Source organism: Uloborus diversus, chromosome 10 (assembly GCF_026930045.1).
Source record: "Uloborus diversus isolate 005 chromosome 10, Udiv.v.3.1, whole genome shotgun sequence".
Lineage (NCBI taxonomy): Eukaryota > Metazoa > Arthropoda > Arachnida > Araneae > Uloboridae > Uloborus > Uloborus diversus.
Window position 1 is genome coordinate 120,074,895 of NC_072740.1, and position 21,374 is coordinate 120,096,268.

General features: G+C 33.2%; 1 protein-coding gene across 2 annotated transcripts in view; it reads right to left on the minus strand.

The window, feature by feature from the left end:
• LOC129231797 (vacuolar protein sorting-associated protein 26B-like) overlaps window positions 1-19,231 on the minus strand; it is a 42,260-nt gene extending 23,029 nt beyond the window's left edge. The window contains exons 1-3 of one of the 2 annotated variants that reach the window (XM_054866173.1): window positions 18,974-19,231; window positions 9,280-9,423; window positions 4,913-4,988 (exon numbers count right to left, since the gene is read on the minus strand). In XM_054866173.1, the coding sequence (XP_054722148.1) occupies window positions 4,913-4,988; window positions 9,280-9,423; window positions 18,974-18,976 (223 nt within the window). In that variant the 5' untranslated portion in view covers window positions 18,977-19,231. Of the gene's footprint in view, window positions 1-4,912; window positions 4,989-9,279; window positions 9,433-18,973 lie in introns of those variants that run through there. The other variant, XM_054866172.1, reaches the window with a different exon arrangement.
• Window positions 19,232-21,374: the final 2,143 nt, after the last annotated feature.

Here is a 21,374-nt window from a genome sequence, read left to right on the forward strand (position 1 = left end):
TTTTTCTCCAGAGGAAAGTTGTGATGACAGCGACCGTAGTGAACAAGTAATTGCTTTTGCTTGTGAAATTGAAGCAAATACAACCGCAATAATCGACTTGACAAAATATAGCAGCTTAAGAAAACTATTACATGTTACCGGTTGGGTACTTCGTTTTGTCTACAACATCCGAAAGGGTTCAAACAAGCGAAGCGACGAATTAACTGCAGAAGAATTAGATGGTGCCGAAAAATATTGGATTAAAGCTGTGCAGAGAGATGTTTTTTCTGAAGAAGTCACTTGTTTGAAACAAAATAAACCCTTATGTAAGACGTCATCAATTTTAGAATTCATCCCGTTTCTCGATGAAGATGAGCAATTACGGGTTGGGGTATGACTACAAAATTCTAAGTTTACATATGTACAAAAGCATCCTGTTCTGTTACCGGCCAAGCATCACTTTGTGAATTTATTAGTTCGAGATTCGCATAATAAAGTGTTTCACGGTGGAGTTAATGAAACTCTCTTAGAAATCCGAGAGCAATTCTGGCTCATTAAAGGGAGGCAGACTGTGAAAAATATCTTGAAAAAGTGTGTGCTGTGTAAAAGATTCAATTCGTCATCTGGTGTTCAAATTACTGCACCATTACCGACTGTTCGCGTTGAGCAATCAGATGTGTTTGCCACTGTAGGGATCGACTTCGGAGGACCTCTCTACATAAAGAACAGCGACGAAAAGCACTACATAGTTTTGTTTACGTGTGGTGTGACTCGAGCTCTGCATTTGGAACTCGTCAACAGCTTGACTAATGAAACTTTTCTTTTGGCGCTTCGGCGTTTCATTAGCCGTCGTGGATTGTGTTCTACAATTGTGACTGACAATGCAAAAGCCTTCAAACGAAGTGAACTTGAGCTCAAAAATCTGTGGAATGTCATAAGCCATCCTATGGTTAAAGCTTTCTACGCTAAACACAAAATCCACTGGCAGTTTATAGTCGAGCGAGCAGCTTGGTGGGGCGGCTTCTACGAAAGGCTTATTCGATCAGTCAAACTTGCTGTAAGAAAGACTGTTGGTCGGACAATACTATCTCGTGAAGAACTGGAGACACTTTTGATTGAAATAGAAGGAGTGCTTAATTCTCGGCCTCTTACCTATGTATTTTCTAGTGTAAACGAACCTCAACCCTTAACTCCATCCCACATGATTTTAGGGCGTAGAGTGAGTAGTTTACCACCTGCCAGGCTTGATTTTGATTCTAACTTGTTGAACAGGAAAATTTTGATTAGAAAATTTAACTTTCGGGAAAGATTACTAAATATGTTTTGGTATAAATGGGCTAAAGAATATATTTTACTGTTAAAATCTGCTCATTGTGTTTCACCAACAGGTAAAATTAAAGAATTTAAAACTGAGGATGTGGTTTTAGTTCATGATGAAAAACTTCCCAGGCATTTTTGGAAATTGGGAAAAATTATGGAGGTATTTCCTGGCAGGGATGGTAAAGTACGTTCTTGTAAAATAAAAACTCAAAATTCAGTAATTAAAAGACCTGTTCAATTGTTATATAACTTAGAACTTGATGAGTGATTATTTGCTAAAGAATGTTATTGATGTTTGAATTTATCATTTCTTTTATTAATATTTTGTTCCTGGATGTTATTTTGAATTACATAACTGATGGTAATTTGTGATTTGCAGGATTCGACTGGCTGAGATCGAACCCAGGGCGCTTCGGTTACGAGTCTGATACCTTACCAATCAGGCCACCACAACCTCCCTGGTAGATACTGCTATACAGCATGGTTTAGAAAAACTTTTCAATGAAAGCCTACCTAGGGCCTAACTTAACCTAACTTAGCATACATTTTACTCAAAACTTTAAAAAGTCAACTTAGTATATCCCTTTTTCTTTCACTGCCCTAAATGTTTTTTTGAAAAGGAGCAGCTTTTTCACAAAGTGTTTTTGGCTCTGTGGCTCTTCATTCTAGATTCAACACTGGCTGATAAATATACATCCTTTTCCTAAAAGTTGGTCCAAAATTTAAGGACTCTCCCCTTCTCTATTCAGCGGCGCTAGTGTTGCGCCTTTTCTATGTATAGTAACTTCTATGTTGTGCTTCCGGAAAGCAGAGCAGCAACATGTATATTCCATTAAAGTTAATTAAGTGTTCCTCTTATATTTGTGCTATTAAGTAACGTTGCCTCTCTATGACAGCCACCACACAAAACATGTTTTGAGATTAGTTAAAGCTTTTCTACATAGCATGAAATGCAACTAATTACATTCATAAAACAGTAATAAAAATTAGGAATGTGCTCATCAGTGAAATCTATACACATTGTGGAAAGTAAGAACTGTTCCTTAAAACTTTCAAAAGGTACAATCTAGGGCTGGGCGATGTAAGAATTTCCACATCATGATGCATTGCCAACCTTACATCGCAATGCATCACAATGTTTTTTTTCCCTTAACTTAAGCTTGCTTGTTTAAATTTACAATATATATAAGGTATGAAAATTGTTTATCAGGCCAGATATGAATTACCAGATTCCAGCACCAGAAAGAAATTATTTATATTGTAAAGCAGTGCTAAAGGCTCAAGTTAGTGCAAAATATTGAAGACAATTTTCGAGATTACAATGAGCCTGTTTTTTTTCAATGCAAAAAAGACGTGAGCAAATGGATACTAAGTCATGCATTCCATTCAAAAGTTCACATAATCTTGCACTGAAAAGAGGTTCCTTGTAATCAGTAGCAGATGGGGGGGGGGAGGGATCTGCACTGGGTGATACACTAAAAGAGGGTTTCATAGTTTATAAAAAATATATACTGTAATTCTGAAAATTTCCACTGGTATATCTTAATATATATATATACTTAATCTAAGGAATTTAACACAAATAGAGTGTGCAATACTGCAGGAGGAGGGGGTAGGTTACATATGGCACCTAGGGCAAATTTTGCATAAAATAAATTAGCAGTTTATATTTGCTTTTCAAACTTTTGTTATGCCACAAAAATAGGAATGAGTTTTTCTTAAAATTTCATATTTACATACAACATTAAATTATTATTTTGTTTGGGGGGGGGGGGGGAGAGGGATCGGTGATACTATGAGTTACCTATCTGTGTGACACTTGTGCTAGGAACTCCATACTTGTAACACCAAAATACCTGGCTGCATTTTTTGTTGTTATTTCATTCTTTAAATTAAGCTTTTTTATTCTGGCAAGTGACTATATGATAAACTTACTTATATCTTTCGTCAATAACGAAAAACATGTGCATTTCTTACATGTTTTGGGAGAAATGAAGGTCTAACTCTTCACACATTCATTGTTAAGCCGGATGGGATTGACACACTGCTAGTTTAACATTAGTGTGCAAAACTTAAGAGATTAAAATGGCAGCAACCATGGACTGGTGTCTGTACATTGGAGTAGTATCAATGCATCGGTTTAGAGAAAAATTCTAAACTATTTTAACGATGTGGGATACACCGGGCCTTGGCGATGCATCGCATAAAATAAAAATTCACACACATAAAACTTGGGACTCAAGGACACAACCATTGTTATAAACCTGGATCTCTTCAAGAAAAAATAAGTTCCCAAAAATCAAAACAGCAATAAGAAGTTTTGAAATTTGCTCAAGCATTTCTTATTGCTGTTTCTTAGGCAACATGTTGGGATCGGAAAATAAATTACACAGGGTTTGAGAAATACTATTTTTTTCATATTTAATTATCAATTAACACTGGATTGAATAAGAAGAATGAATCACACACATACAGTACAGACTTTCCTTTAATTGACCTCCCTTCCAAAATGTCGTTAAATTAAGATTTAACAGTAAATAACTTGAGAAATAATGCAATGATCGATTGCTGTAAGGGATAATTAGAACTTCAAACAAAGAGATTTGGAGGAGTCATTTTAGGGAAAAAAATTTGCTTATCCTATGCAAGGATGTATTTTTTTTTTTTTTTCCTACCTCTAAACTTTAGGGATGATAACTCCCAAAAAACAATTCCTTCAAGTAAGTCATTAGGAATATGTTTCGAATAGATTTAGTAGGTATTAAAAAACTATTATTATTATTTTTTTAATTTGAATTGTACATTGTAAATAAATGCAAAAAAGCCATATTTACAAGACATTATAACTACATAATAGACGCACACGCCCATGCCATGCGCAGATACAATTGCTGCTGCACATTGATATTTGTTAATTGATATCAATGTTAAACACTGACTATCTTAAAAATATGTTGATAATTTAATGAAAAAAAGTTATTTTGCTTTTATGAATACATGATTGAAAGCAAATGGCATTGTCTAACTCAAAATGTTCCCTACCCTCTGTGTAATGATTTTTATATCTACAGATAGTTTTGAGTTGTATGCGCAGATACTTTATAGTTTTATTTTACAATGCTAGATATGTTAATAAAGTTTTGTCACTCACTCTTGAAGTTTTATTACAAGCAGAAATATACAAAGGCATAACCAAATACAAACTTTTGAATTATATTTTATTCTGTCAACACCAATACTGATACATTTGCAATGCCATTATACCAATTTTAAGAAACCATTGAGGTAAAATTTTATTAATTCTCTAGAAGAAATTACTATTTCTTCTAGAGAAATGATAAAATGAAGCAGAAGACTGAGTGAGCTTTCTGAAATAGCTTGGCAACAAATTTTACCAGGATGATTTCTTTAAATTTATTTCACAATGCAAGTAATAGATAAATGTAGGTGGTGAATATGCGGAAAAATAATCATAATTTATAGTTTGTAGTTCAAATGTGTGCTTCTTTTCGTAATAAAGCTTACTTGGAGAAAGGTATGATATAACTTAATTTCAGAATGTTTCTTGTAATCAAAAATGTTTAACACTTTGATAATTAAAACCATACCGTACCAATTTGTCCCAGAAATTCAACTTTTATTCCTTGATGTTCCAACTTGGTTCCAGGCTTTTTCAATGCAATATTTATCTAAAGATGTACAAAACATGTATTAAAATTAATCGAAATGCAATTTAAATATCAAGCAATTTTAAATAATGTATTGCATGAATAATGATGAAATATTGAATGGGAAAATGAATTTCAAAACATTCCTCTTTTTCTATATCAAATTCAAAAAAGTATTTTAAGCTAACTTTTAGTTTGTAAAAGCAAGCCAATTACAATACAGATACTGGTGAGTTCAAAGCATAACAAAGGGGACATCAGAAACAGATTTTGCAAAATACAGTAAAACCTGTGAAGTTGACCACTCTTGTAAGTTGACCACCTGTCTAAGTTAACCGTTTTTTTAGGGCACAGAATTAGCCCTTATCATATAAATAAACCTTTGTAAGTTGACCATTTGTTTAAGTTGACCTAGAAAACAAAAAAAATATAGACAAATCTGTCATTCTAAGGAATAATGCTTGACAAACTGACCTAAAGTCGAAATTACATTCTTATTTAACCTAGATAACTTAATTAAATGTATATGTAACAAACATTTGGAATTGTTTCATGTGAACCAATGAAGGAAAAAAATCACCCTCCCCACAGAAAATATTGACGCAACTCAGCATAATAGTGACATATGCAGGGCTCCCACCAAGAATGAGATGCAAAAAAAATTGACTTTTTTTTTAAGTGACCAACCGAAAATCAACTATTACAACTAGAACACCAAGTATACAGTTTTATCATTTTTTAAAACTTTATCTGCAATGTTCTGAACATTAAAAAAAAAAAAAACATTTTAATTTTTAATCTAGTTATAGAAAATTATATCTACCAAAACTGCTCAAAATTAAAGACAACTATCAAACATGAACACACAGAATAGTAAATATGTTTTTTAGTAATTGAACAAGATACTACATTCCTTTTGAATGTTCAAAGATACAAGAAGTGGAATTTCCAATCCTTGAGTACTCTTCCATAAACTAACAAAATCAGTTAAATAATTAACAAAAAAAAACAACATTTTTTCAGCAATCACAACAAGAAAATAGCCAGAAACATATAAACCGGGGGTTTGAACTACACTAACAATTTAGAAAACATTAACTTTTTTTTGGAATCTGATAGCAAGAGAAATATTATGTAAAATGCTTCATCACAAAAAAACATTTAAAAGTATGAAAACCATTTAGATAACACACAGGGTTCGTTGATTTAAATCATGATTAAAATCAAGTGATTAAAAAAAAAATCATTGATTTAAATCAAACTATTTGAAACAAGTGATTTTTCAAACAAAATCATTGATTACAATCAATTGATTCTATTTTTATGAATTAATTTTATATTTTTAGAATGTGTGGCTCTAAATTTAACTATACAGCATTATATAATCTTAAATTCAACTGCCAAAACTACATATATCCTTCTTTCTGTGTGTGTAACAGATTTTCAGACTCTTGCAATATTGATTTTACTCCAAAATTAGAACAAAATAAAAACTAGCAGCTTTTCTTATACACTATGACTATAGTTAAGAAAAGTAATTGTTCAGCATATTGTACAATATAAACGTACATGACATTGGAAACCTTATCTGAAAGGAAAGCATAAAACAAAATCACATCTTATTTAAACATTATGATGTATTTACAAATCTTTAAAAAAATACTGAAAGTTTAGAGAAGTTATCCTAATTTTAAGAGTAAGCTGAATGGATTCATTAGTTTAGATTGCCTTTTTATCAAGGTTTTTTACCTTCATCCCAACTGAACAATTGAATCCATTTCAGAAACTATGTTGACTAAGCTGATTAACATGGAACTCTGCCAAATTTTTGAATTTTTCTTCTAAAAAGTATGAAAATTATTATTCTGGGAAATAGTGGTACCACTGTGTCCAAGAATTATAATTGAAGGATTGGTGGTTGTAGCTGGGGAGGAGAGATAAACTTAAAATTTAATTTTAATCATTCATTTGTATTTAAACTCTCTCTCTGGTCTACTTATACCTATTATTAAAAAATAGCTACTCTCTTAAAGTGAAAATAGCTAGTTGTTTTTTCATCTATTGTATGAAATATGCCATGTTTATAAATGTAAAGTAATTAATATCTATTCATTTTTGAAAATTTTAAAAAAAATTAAAAAATCCGATTCAAATTTTAAAAATCCAATTTAAGTAAAAAAAATCACACCCTAATAGAAGAGCATGAGCCAAAAGCTTAAAACAATCAGTCAAATTAAAGGTATACATATATGCAAAGAATATCATAAACATTTCCTAAAATAACTTAACTTAGAATGTTCCCTGATACTAGAAGTAAAATTCAGGAAAGCTATGGTTTCAAATGTGTGCTTGTCCAGTAGGATAAGCTTTTAAAGAGAAAAAAAATACTATTTTGCTAGCACATTCATACCAAAATGCTACTGAAAACAAAATTACTGAAGAGAAACAGATATAGATGGGAGAGAAGAAAGTGCTAGGAAGAGCAATCACCCCTGGTATGTAAAAAAAAAAAAAAAAAAACAGAATTTTATAAAAGTTTAAATCTCATCAGACTTTGATTTCTTCTGAAAACATGTTGTGAATATACTTAATCTAACAAATTTAACAAAAATAAAGTGTCCAATATTGCAGGAGGAGGGGGAGGTTACATAATGGGAGAAGAGAAGACTTTCTTTTTTGTAGTTTTTGTTCTATTTTATAAGCTTTTGCTCTATGCTCATCTTCATCAGCTTTGACTGATTTTGAACCCTCTATCTTTGAATGAGCAAGCTGTATTTTTGTAAAAGCTTTGTTTTGAATACCTTCTTTTAATCTTTCATTTGCTTCTGCTAGCAGCTTTGTGGAAATCTTCTTTTGCAAATTTTTTTATCTTGCATTTGAACTGAATTGCTTTCTAGTTCCTCAATGCTTTTTAAACTTTCTTCCATCTTTTTCATTTCATTTTGTTTTTCTATAAGTATCCTTTCTTCTTCATCTTCTTCCTTTTTCTGCTGTTCTTTTTACTTTTTCTTTTTCTTTCCTTTTTGAGATGTTCCTGCAGCTTTGCTCACGAAAATGAGTGCTTTTACAGCAAGTGAGTAAAGAAAGAAAATGTACTAACAGCAGAACTATTCAAAAGCAGCTGCAACTCTTCTACTTTAAAACAGTGTAATGCATAGACAAAACCTGTTCTTCATTCTCCACATCTCCCTGCCAGGGTTGCTACACTTTCGGGAGACTTTTATAGACTCAAAAACTTCACGACCTTTTATCTTTTGTTTTTATTTTAAAACTTCATTAATTGACAATAAGACTGCTGTGTGAGTGTGATCTAGATAAAGATTTTAATATTTACAGCAAAGACAAATGTTTTATCATTATTTAATACATTTGAACTAAATATGAATAATTCATTTTCTTATAAACATCTTACCATGAAGCTTCTATTCTTTTTAACCCATTCTCACTTAAAGTATTTCACATGCAACTTTGTATTTACACTAATCTATGTGCACTATTTATATTTAAAAAATGTTCCTTGAGTAAAAAATTGACTTATTTATTTATTATATTCAAGTTCAGCAGTTAGTAGCGTCGGTAAGAAGTATTATTCAATTTATTCAATTACATTTTTTTTTGTCATAAAAAACATATGGAAATATGCATATCATATATAGGGTACCTAGTTTTCAAGGCTTTTTGATTTTACGAAATCTCGTTTCTGCAAACTTATTTCATGGTGTCAAAGATCTTGAAAAAAAAATGAGTGTCACTCTATTTTATGCATCGTAGTTAAACTATAATAAGTTTTCACCATGATTGCACATGACATATTTTAGGGTATGTTAAACCAGGAGGGAAAATTGTTTTAGAACTAAGTTTTACAAGAAATTTCTTTAGGAAGTGTGAACCAATGAAAGACAAAAATAAACTCAAGGAAGACAAAAGATTTACTTAACGCTTCCTATATGCATTAGTTAACTCATAATAGAGTTGCTCTTCATCTCCACAATATCAATTTCTCGTGGTTTTTTAGTTTTTAAATAATATTGATAAATATCATTTGATGAAAATGAATTAGAACTATGTATACATCATTTTACAAGCAAATTCAGCTTAATTTATATATTCACAAAATCTGTTAACAGCATTTGCAGTATCACAAAAGTATAATCTCTAGCATTAAGACGTTGAGAACATTTTGCATACTATTATTTAAATGGATAAACAGCTAAATTTTACTGGACACAGAAGTTTAAAGGTAGATAATCAACAATGTTCAAAAAATAATGATAAATAAAGCTAATTAAATAACAAAGTTCTGACCAGTTACCTTTCCTGAAACAGATTCACCATCATAGAACACATAGTAACGTTCTTTCTTTCCCTCATCAGTCTTGATATCGGCCATTTTTCGAGAATCGGCTCCATCAAGAATAATATCTATGTCTGCAGTTTGTCCGAAGCCAAATAAACTCTGAATCATAAAAACAAATAAAAGAAATGACATTATCTTCCAACAAAATTAACCAGAGCATTTTGAAATTAATGCAACTTTTTTTTTTAGATTTTTCTCATGAAAAGTAAATTGTATTTGTTTTGTGAAAGGCATGATAGTAAGCATGAAAAAGAAAACTTTTGAATGTATGAGCCGGAAAAAAACACAGAAATAAAAGAAAGAATACAAAAAGTGGAAAATTGCGGATCCGTGGAAGATTTTCATCCCTGCTACTAAAAGAGTAAAAAATAAACTATTTTTAAATAAAAAATTAACCAATTTCAAAAAATGAAGAGGATCTAAGAAGTAAAAAATAATTGGGCTTACTTACATATGATTTCCTACCCGAAGATATAAAACAAATTTATTTTACAATTCCAGTACGAAAATCAACTAAACACCCAATTATAAAATAAACACTGATTTTAATTACTATACAATGAATTATTTTAATACCTAAATAATTATATACGATCTCTTAATTTTTAATAACCATTTGAAGTCGGGGCCTCCTATAAACTACTACCTAATGTAACCAAGTAGGTTTAATTTTAAAGACTTTCGCGTTTTGTTAAATTAGTGTTTAATACAGGATTTGGTGGGTTGTCTGTTACTTTAGGTAGTAGTTTATAGGAGGTCCCGACTTCAAATGGTTATTAAAAATTAAGAGATCGTATATAATTATTTAGGAATTAAAATAATTCATCGTATAGTAATTAAAATCAGTGTTTATTTTAAACACTGGTGGGGGGCTGTGGGGGGAGCCCCCGCAGCCCCCCCAAAGCATTTAATGGCCACCCTCAGTGCTCCTTTTAGAAGGCACCTTTTAATGCTTCGGGAGGGGGCCTTTTCCCTCCCCTGCATACATGCCTGATTACCGGTTCTGTCACAAATTTTGCAACCAAATGAGGCATGTGTGTAAAGAGTAGTTATTAATGGACAATAAACCAACACAATGTGCCCTAACATTTTATTTTTCTTGAACTATACTGTGCTGTCGGGAAATCGGCACTTACTTTGATAATTGAACATTAAAAATTCAGCATATTTATTTGACGTATTATAAGTTACCTTGTGAGAAATTCTTGAGGAATTTTGCTTGATTAAAAGAACTATATGATGCCACCTGCGGCCGCCCCTTTACTTTGGCCGCCAGTGTGCGGTGCACACTCTGCACACCTGCTTGGATTGGCTCTGAGCACAAAGTGGAGTAGCTACTGTTCCTGCTCCCTAGGGCGGCTTCTCTATTTGCCGCTCGTTCATTAAGACATTACTAATATATTAAAACCATTGAAAATTATTAAACTGTTAATTGATACAAATGTTAAAAATTGCTTAAATTTACGGCAAAAACTATTAGCAATGTTAGAGAGAGGGTTCTCTCCTGAAACTTCTCTAATCATTTTTAGCCTTTGGTGACATTTGGAGGTTGGGGCTATTCTAGAATATTTTCTGAAATTTAAGTTTTAAAAATACCATTTTAGTCTACTTTTCAAAGGATATTAAGGAAATGAGGAAGGTTTAGGGGCTCACAACGTAAATTCTTTAATTTTGAGCTCTGAGAAAGGGTATAAGTGGACTTATTAAAGTTTCATGAAAAACGCATTTAAAGTTCAGACCCTAGGTAGGCTTTTATTGACTCTTCTAAATCATGCTAAATAAAAGCATCCATCAAAGCTATCTACAACTCAAATTCAAAATAATAGAATATCAGAACTGTTTGAACAAAACTTGTTCCTGAGTCGAGAAAAATGAATGCTTGCAAATTAAACAGACTAAAACTCGTTATTCATGAATGGGTAAATCAGTTTAAACAATTTTTCAGATATTATTTTAACAAATCATGGATCATTAACACATTGGAAAAATAGATACATTTTTTTATATGAGGCAAAAAATTAGAATAATTTATTCATTCAATGTGAACTTTAAAAAAATAGCGAAAATATTTGCATACCTGCTACTCTATAGTTTGTCACTAGTATGGAGCTTGACGCCCGGATAATTTTACGCACTTTTAAAAGCCTTTTATTGCTCAAAATGGGTCGTCAAGGTGATAAATAGGAAAAAATGAACTTTCATATTGTATCATTTCTTAAAGTTAGAAAAAAAAAATACAACTCAATTCAAATGAACATTTTCCAATCTATGGCAGGTTAAGATTTTAAAGGAATAGAGAAGGACTGACCAACTAAAAAGTAACCGAAGAAAACGAGGTAGAAAAATTGTAACACCTGACAGAGATGAAAGCCACATTAAAGTAAATTGTTCAAAATAATCGTTGAAAAATGCTTCTTACGTCCATAAGTGTTGGATAGAATGTATAGTTATCTTATCCACGCCAATTACACTTGGACGGTTGCATAAACTGCAGTTTTAATTGCGGGTCTACGAAGTAAGACCAAAGATAAACATGAAGCAGAAACATGCACGACTCTCCTGGAGCAAACAGAAGCTCATACAGGGGCAACAAGGTTGGAAAAGTATTATATTCGGTCATGAATCTTTTTTTGAAATATCTGTGAACAAAAAAAGTGTTTGAGTTTGACGTTTAAAAAGAAAAGCGTATGAGAAATCTTGTGTAAGACGTTATCTCCACTTTGACACACCCTTCTTGGTTTGTGGGTGCTTAGTGTGGGGCTGCTGGAATTGGGAAGTTGTATATGTCTTAAAATAAAACAATGTGTGACTTCTGCTGTTTATCAATAACACTACATGATACTTTATTTGAGGCACAGCAGTTACAGGTTTAGAGAAACAATTTATCTTTCAGCAAGATTCTACTCTGTGTCACATCTCTAAATCAACTCATAGATTTAAAACAGAAATATGAATTTTGGTATTAAACAGATCAAGCAACTCTACCAATCTCAATACGATCAAGAATTTGTGGTACAGTCAAATCTAAAGAAAGCGGTTCAAGACCTGGTGCCCGCCAACAAAATTAAGCTTGTTGCCGTATTGAAGAAGGTATGGAAAGAGTGCCAGAAAGGATTAATGTAAACAGGTGGTAGAATCCACGTAAGAGTAAGGATTGAAGCATTTTGAATCCAGCAAAAAATGATGCATTCTAGTATTGATATTGTTTTTTTTTTTTTTTTGAAAGTGCTTTTTCCCCCCTTTAATTTGAATATTCTAATTTTTTGACTCAATGTAAATCTTCATCACTATAAACTTTTGGATTATTCTAAGATCATTTTTGAGTATATTTGAAATGAAATGCACACTTTAAGGTCTGAGAAAGGTGGCACGTTCATTTAAATGCCTATAATTTGCACTTATATTTGTTTAGGATAAACTTTTTTTCCAAAAAGTGGAAAGTTTATTATTTTGAATTTGGGTTGTACTACCATTCGTACTGATTACCTACAAATTTTTTATTTCATCACTTACATCCTTTAGTTTCTAACTGCCTCAGTTGTAGTCATACCAAAGCCTTACATTTCCAAAGGGGTATTTTATTTGCCACCAGTAGTTGATTTTAAGTATGATTCTTACCTTTTTTTCCCACACGGAAGGCGCTGAATCGCCGGCCCCAAAAGTACGCCGCACAGGGCAGACTGCCTCCTCTGTCCCACCTTAGCTACGCCACTGGGTGCACACATATATTCGACTCGCGCGAAACAACTATAACGCGAGTTTTTCACGAGTAGCAAATTTTAGAGCGAACTTGAATTTCTTGCCCGCAACACGAAAATTTTCGTAAAGAAATCGCTGGGCATAAGAATAGTCTTCAATACTGACTACTAAATATTGGTTTCGTGAATATCCTTCATCCTTTTAGCATCACTGAAGTGCGAAAGTTCACACACTGTACCAGTCGAATCATCGCTTTGCTAGTGTATATAAATAACCACTCCCCATATTTTGGGGAGTCTCTGGAGAAGAGAAAGTTAGTCAAAAGTGAAGATCCTTGATATGCAGCAGAACATTGATAATAATCGGATGAGTGTCGGTCACACCACCAACCATCATCTTCAGTTTTTTAGTTATAATAATTATTACTTTAATCCACTGTAGAACAGTGTAGTAGTGTTGCATTTTGTTATTATTATTATTGCTTACTGTACATAAGTGCATACAGTATTGTACTTTGTATCACTCTTCCATTGATCATTGAGTTTACGCATCATTGACTTTATATTAGGATATATCAGGGCTTGAAACTCAGTCCTCCGCTGGCTCTAGACCAAAAACATCCATCGGACCACCAGAATATAAATAATTGTGGTTCAAGTGACAGTTTTATTCCTGTTTTACTTTCAAGAAGTTTAAGCATCATCATTTTTGAAACTGTTCAGAGCAAGTTTGCACCTTTGCTTTGTGTTAGGCTTTGTTTACAATGGCAAGTCTTAAGAATATAATTCTTCTGTCACTCGCTGTAACTAGAGTCCCTGTAGTTACGTATCTCGCTGTAACTAGAGTTCCTGTATAGAAGCAACGCTTCAGAGTCGCCCAATACAAGACCCTGCGCTCATTGGTCAAAGCCTCCAGTTTACCCCTGTAGACTTAATATGGAGCGTCCAAGGAATGCAAGCAATCAAGAATACGTAGAATCCGATAAAATACAGGAATGAATAACATTTTTGCTATTAGTTATCAATATATGAATGTTTAATCTACATACAGAAGGTGTGAAAATTACAGTAGAACCTCTCAATAAAGGACACTAAGGGGACCAGACATTTTGTACCTTAAATAGAGGTGTCCCTTATTCGGAGGTGGATGATTTGATGCATGCCGTGTACTAAGTAGTATAATATCACAATAGGCATTACCTATTAACACTTAAGATTAAGTACTGAAAATGTGTCATTATGTTAAATAAAATTCATAATTATTCAGATGTCTAAGTTTATATTCTGTTATTAATTAAAATTTAATCAAAAATTTTGTAATGGCAAAGTTTTGTAGCATACAGAAATAATTTTGAAGTAATTCATTACATTTACTTGCTTTATGTTACGTAATTTATAATGTAATACTATGTGAATTACAATTAATGTCCAAATTTTTAAAGTTTTGTATACAAAGCTAATTAGTTACTGGGCATCCTCCGTCGGCCCGGAATCTACTTGAATAAATTGTTGAGAGGGCAAATGATGCATGTTAATTTCAGCAAGTGTTTTTTTTTACAATTCATTATTTGTCTCCTTCACATATGTTTATGTCAAACTTACCTCAATAAATTTTTAGAGGAAAAGTGAAACTTGAATTGCAGTAAATTCACTATTTCTTATGCTCTTATACATTATTTTTTGACTTTGTGACTGTCCCTTAAACAGGGTGTCCCTTAATTAGAGGTAAATACATGGAAGTCCCTATTCAAAGGGACTGGGACCAGAAAAAATGTCCCTTAAATAGAGGTGTCCCTTATTCGGAGGTGTCCCTTAATGGAGGTTCTACTGTATTAAAATAATTCTGAAATGTATAGTAAAATCTTGTAATGTTACAGAAATAGTAGTTTATTTTAGAAATATTGATACATTTAATTTAGGTGGCATCTTCTTGTTTTCTATTTAAGATTTGATACATCTTGGCATACTTTTCATAAGTCATATCAACTAATCTGTATTTCCTCGTCACGGTGCCAAATTTGTATGCGTCCATCTGTCGGACAATTCTTGCTTGTTAAAGTTCTATCTCTTTAATTTTTTCTTTACAATGATTTAAATATTCTCTATTGGGCTCATACCTGGACTATTTTCATATCATGACATTTCATGGTTCTTCCAAACATCAAAGAGTTCCTAGTGTTTTCACACCATTCCAAGTATCTAATCGCATTCGAAGTGGTGTTTTTCTTCAGAATAACAGCACATGGCCAATAATGGGATCAAGAGATAGATAGCTATTTGTTACACAAAGATATTGAATGGAAGTTGTTTGCCCTTACTCAATCATTATCAGAGCGGTCTTCCAGGCAAGGATGTGAGTGGTCAGAGAGCCAAAAAAAAAGAAATCCAAAAATTAAATGCAAAGACATGCGTAAAGGATGATACCTAAAAGTGCAGGGTTTTGCACTTTCTGTCAAGAAGGTGTGCCTGAAATTCATGCTTTTTTTACAGTAAGAGTGTGTACTGAACAAGCAAATAAAATACATGAAAGACACAGCAAGCTCAGTCAATTCCAGCCGAGGACTGCAGTTTCGTGCTTATTAGCACTCATCAGCCCAGCATAGGAGTGACTGAGCCAGTGGCGGATCCAGCCGATTGTTTTGGGAGGGGCCATCCGAAATTTTTGAACAAACTCCGAACTCCCCAGAAATTTTATTAAAATGAAGTTTTAATAACTCAATTTTCGGGGTATCGGGACATTAGATGAGGGGGGGGGCTTTAGGAATCTCCCTTGAAAATGTTTCAAAATTTAAATAGCCGAGTAATTTTTGAAAATTAGGAAACTAAAACCGCATTTTGTATATTTTTGATGATATACCGAGAAAGGTCAGGTTTCAGGTGCTGGCCCCAAAATACTTTTTGAAAATAAAGCTTAGAACCAAAATATTCTGTCATTATACATTGAGAAGTTAGAAGAGGAGAGATGCTCTTCAAGCTCTTCAGCTGTCCATCCTAAAAATGCACCTTTAGGTAATGTTTGCTTACATTTAAGGAAGAGTGAAGGTGCTTAGAATCCTTCCTTCCTGGAAATATTTTGCATTTGAGGCTCTAAAAATTCGATTTTTAACTATTTTTATACATATTTTAGAAAGGGATGGAAAATTCGTGAGCTCCTCCAAAAACCTCCTTTTAAAGCTATCATCACGATATAAACTAGGGAGGGAGGGGGTCTTATCAAAGATCGTTTGTAATTGAAGTCCCAAAAAATTTCATTTAAGTTGCTTTTAAGCAAGTTAACTGATAAGGGCTGGATAAGCTAGTTTCCGTTGACATTTTTGCCAAATAAAAGACTTAAAATGGAATTTTTTGCTACATATCAAGGCATTTGTGAAAGGACATGGGAAAAGGGTTCTCCCCCTAGTTTTGAAATTAAGCCATAAAAATGAAAAATTAGGCTCTCTTTGGTCTTGTGAACCATAGGTATACTCTGAGAACAGCAGCATTTAGAGATCGTCCACGTGTCTGTAGTTGGAATCAAGAAATGATGTAAAAGATGGAGAAAAATTTTGGAAATAAAAGTTTTGTTTTGAGGGTAGGGACATAATTTATCTCCCAATTAAGGCTTATGCTTCTTTTTCAGTGTAACACATGTGTTAAATTTTGTTACCTTCTCATAATATTTTTTTTTTCTTAAAAAAATTCCTACAATCACAAGGCTTTGGGAGGGGCCATGGCCCCCCTCTAGATCCGCCCCTGGACTGAGCTGGAGGTGGAAAACCTCTTAAGGAAGCCTAGAGTACCAAACAAACTGGTAGCTAATACAAAATTAGCACTAACCAGACGAGTGACCGAAACAATGGTTTGGTTCAACTCGAATATTGAAGGCAAGGCAGGTATATTCAGTAAGTTACCGCCCTATAGCCAGGGCTAAGGCAGAAATACATGAAAGACACCGCCAGCTCAATCAATTCTAGCCGAGACTAAATATACCTGCCTTGCCTTCAATATTCGAGTTGAACCGAACCATTGTTTCGGTCACTCGTCTGGTCAGTGCTAATTCTGTGTTATCTACCAGTTTGTTTGGCACTCTAGGCTTCCATAAGAGGTTTTCCACCTCCAGCTCAGTCACTCCTATGCCAGGCTGATGAGTGCTAATAAGCACGAAACTGCAGTCCTCAGCTGGAATTCACTGAACTGCGGTGTCTTTCATATATTTCTGCCTTAGCCCTGGCTATAGGGCGGTAACTTACTGAATAAAAGCAAATAAAATGTTCCTTCATATTCCGTATGAAATGATTTTCAGTTTCGGAACCTGATTTTTGGAAAAGCTTACGTTTCTATGTGTACAATGCTTGAAAGTATGTGAAGAACAATTTTGTCCAATGCTTTAAGTTGCAGAACATCATAAAGTATTCTACTTTTGGTCCAACTACGAGGTTCCTTCAATTAATAATACTGAAGAATAGGTATCAATATAATCTTTTAAAAAGATAAAAATCACTGTGGTACTCGAATAGCTTTCAACTTAACATTTATGCCTTTGAACGTAACAGAAACCTTGGGAGGAGCACCTAGTCTTTTTAAGAAATTATTTCAGTTTGAAGACAGTTTTAAATTTTATCTTGGTTTGGAAACATTATCTTTAGAAAGTTGTGCTACCAAATTGTTATTACCGTAAAGCACACATAACAAGACTCACTACATTCCTTGGGAGTATATTTTACTTTCAAAAAAAAAAAAAAATCCTAAGTAATTAGTTTATTCTGAGATGGAAAATGAGATGCTCATTGACAGGGTTCCCACTCTTCTAGTACATAACAAAATAGGGCCTTTATATGGCCTTTATCCAGCACATTGAGAACTACATAGAACTAGTTCACGGCAGTGGCACAACAAGATTTTTTTTTTCATGTTGAAAAGTTCGCTTATAAACATGCACACACACACACATTGCCGTGTGCAGGTAAAGGGCAGTAACTGCAAATTATTCTTTTTTTTTTTTTTTTTTTTGCATTTTTGTCATCTATTTTACGTTATCTTTATTGTACAAGCTTGCATATTTGGTTTCCACTGAAAAAAAGACGTCTAATTCCAACATTTCCCTATTGTTAGTATTGAACCCAAAACGTGTTTCTTCAAATATCTCGAAACCTCATTTCTACAGAAACCTAAACACGGCAGCATAAATGGGTATACAGTTAGACTTCGTTATAAAGTCACTATGTGGGATTTTGGGAAACTGACCTTATAAGCGGGGTGTCTTAATAACCAATTTATATGCATTTGTTACTGAATAAGCATGTATATAAAAAGCAAAATTCTTCACTAAATCCAATGTGTTAGAAAGTACCAATTTATTAGGTTGTAGCTTTTTAGCAAAAGTCTTTTCCTCTTTATTAAATGTCGAATGGTTTATCAAATCCTGAAAAATAGGGCCTTTGATTAATTTGTAGGGCCTCAGAGTACTAAATATGGCCTTTAGAGGGGCCCCTACAAACAATACTTGAAAATGGGGCCTATATAGGGGCTTTTGAGGGCCTGTGAGAACCCTGATTGACTTGTGCCAGCCAAAACCTACCAACAATTTGATAAGCATTCAATTTCAGTAGCACTTTTTCGACAGTAGTGTAAAGATTTTTGAAGTTTCCTGCAAGACATTTGACACTGATACTGGATTGAAGCCTGTAGGCTACACTTACAAAAATGAAAGGAAGGAGCAATAAAATCACCAAAATAAGGAAACACATAAACAATCAAACATCTATAAAAAATAAATGTGTACTTTCAAAGTAGAAACACTTAGAGAAAACAACTGACTTTTACCTGTGGTGTTCTCACTAGAATCGTTTAATTGACATAATATCGAATAACAATTGACAGACAACAAACGACACACTCGTGTTTTCAGAAACAAGGCATCGTGCGAAAACATAACTACAACAGACAGACACGAGGATCAAGTACATACTTACCATTTTAAATTTGTATGGAAACTAATTTCAATAAAAGGTAGGCGTTTCTAAAACGAAAGCAATATATTTTATCTCACTGATCGTTATTAAAATAACATATCGTTTTTGAACATGCGGTACATTTATACTCAATCTGAACTGCTGGATTCCACCTCGAAAGAAAGAATAAAAAATAAACACGCTAACAAGTTTTAATCACGGTTCTCAAGCATTCGATTAATCTGCTTTTAGACCAAGAATACGTGAATCGCGAGAGGAAACTACTCAACAGCATTTGCGATCAACTTGACACACGTGCGGTCATAGATAAATAATGAAATGGGAGAAAAATATTCTCTACACGGATGGCTCTGCCTAGAGTCCCTATATTGGGAACTGAAAGTAAGCAACACGCCATCTGGCGCGGGAACCGAAGTAGGAAAAGATGGCGATTCCCCGTTGTTCGGTGCATTAAGCTTTTAAGCAAAAGAAATAAACGTCAAATGTCATTCGTTTATTTTAACTTATTGAACGAAAAAAAAAGCTTATAAGCTGTTATAATTATAGAAACTCTTGTTTAACCGTTAATCTTTTTGATAAATCTGAAAAAGGCATCATAAGAAAACTTGTCTTGTCACTCATACTACTCACGATCATCCTAGTTATCCAAGAGTGATAATGTGAATTACGAAAATATTTTGCAACATAAATCACTCGGGAAACTGTCCCTGAGTAGGAGTAGGATATATTGTATATATTGCTAGATTACTACGATCTGCTATGATACAAGTATGTTCTAGTTCTAGCTACATTTTTAAAGGAAACTTGGTATTTATCGGTACGAAAACAATTAGATCAATCAGTGTAAGTAATAATAGGCAATCTTCCTGTGTAGAAATAAACGCCAACAGTTAAAAAGGGAAGATAGTAGACAATAGTAGATCAAAGTTGAAATTTGAAATGGAAAAAGATATGAAATGATGGTAGCAAAGAGTCAAAGAATGGACGTGCAACAAATACCAAATCTACAAATCAAAATATGAAAAGAAAACCAATAAATCTTCCGTTTTTGAATAATTAATGCATTCAGAATAACCACATCCTCACAAACCATGCACAAAATCTTGAGACAAGACAAGAATATTACTAAAAACAATTTGAAAAGTAATGATTTATTGCTAGCTAAATACCGTAACACAGCGGTTCCTAACCGGTTGTTCGCGAGAGGTTTTCAGGGGGTTCAAAAAAAAAAAAAAAAAAACCTGTAATATCATAATAGTTTTAACAATACCTGTTTCTGATGAAGTTTGAAGTTCAAGCGGTTTCAAGCAAATTTTTGCTCTTTTTTTATTTATTTGTCTTTCGCACATTCGAAACTCTTAGCATAAAAATATTTTTATACTTGTTGACACATTTTACACTTTAAGAATTTTGTCTGTCATTGAAAAACGCCGGTTTTAGCGCTTGAGAATGATAGTCCTGAAGCCAAGCTGAAAAAGTTCTACTTATGAATACGATGTCCTCAGATGAAAGAATTTGAAAGAATTCGTTTCCTCAGCGCTTTTGATCGGAAAAGTTGATTAAACGTGATAAAAACATGACATGGAGCATATGCGAGCGTCTCAAATATTTTGATGTTTAGTTTCTTTCCTATGTGAGTTCGACGAAGAGCTATCACTCTTCTCGCGTGTTGAGTCAAAAATGCATAGAAGTGAGATCGCGCTGTTACTTTTGTTGCTATAATTTTCACACTAGACTACAATTTGCTTCTAGTTTTATAGTCGAAAAAGAGAAAGAAAGGCTAGCAATCCAAAAATACCACGGAAAGTATGGAAAATTAATTACTTTAGTAAAATTTCGTGAGTGTGTCCGTGAATTAAAAACTGATGAATCGTCATATCGTGCATAACGGTTTAGCTAATAAAAGTAGTTGAGTGGTATCACGTAGGCGAAGAGTCTATTCATCATGCTGCTTTTGGCATCATGTAGGGGTGGAAGCATAAAAGGAGAGAACAAAAAGTTTTTGAAAACATGAAAGAAAGCTGATTTGACGGTTCGAAGAAGGAATGGTTAAGAGATAAAATATTTCAAAATACATACAGTAGAATACGCCGACCTTTATAACGCAATTCTCTATAAAGAACTTTTCAGAAGTAAACAATAGGTTTTGAAGTTTAAAAAATCCCTCTGTTTTGCCTTGCAAACATAAAAACTGTTAGGTAAATTAAATTTTGAAACAGTTTTTCATCTTTCCATCATAATTCAAAGCTTTTAAAGGAAAATTATTATTCACCGTAAAAAGAAAATATATCAGATGGCTCTTGAAAATGCAGCTGTTATGCAAACCATAAAGCTACCAGAAGTGCAAGATAATTCATTTTCTTTTGATTGTGAAACATATTTACCATATTTTAGGGAATAA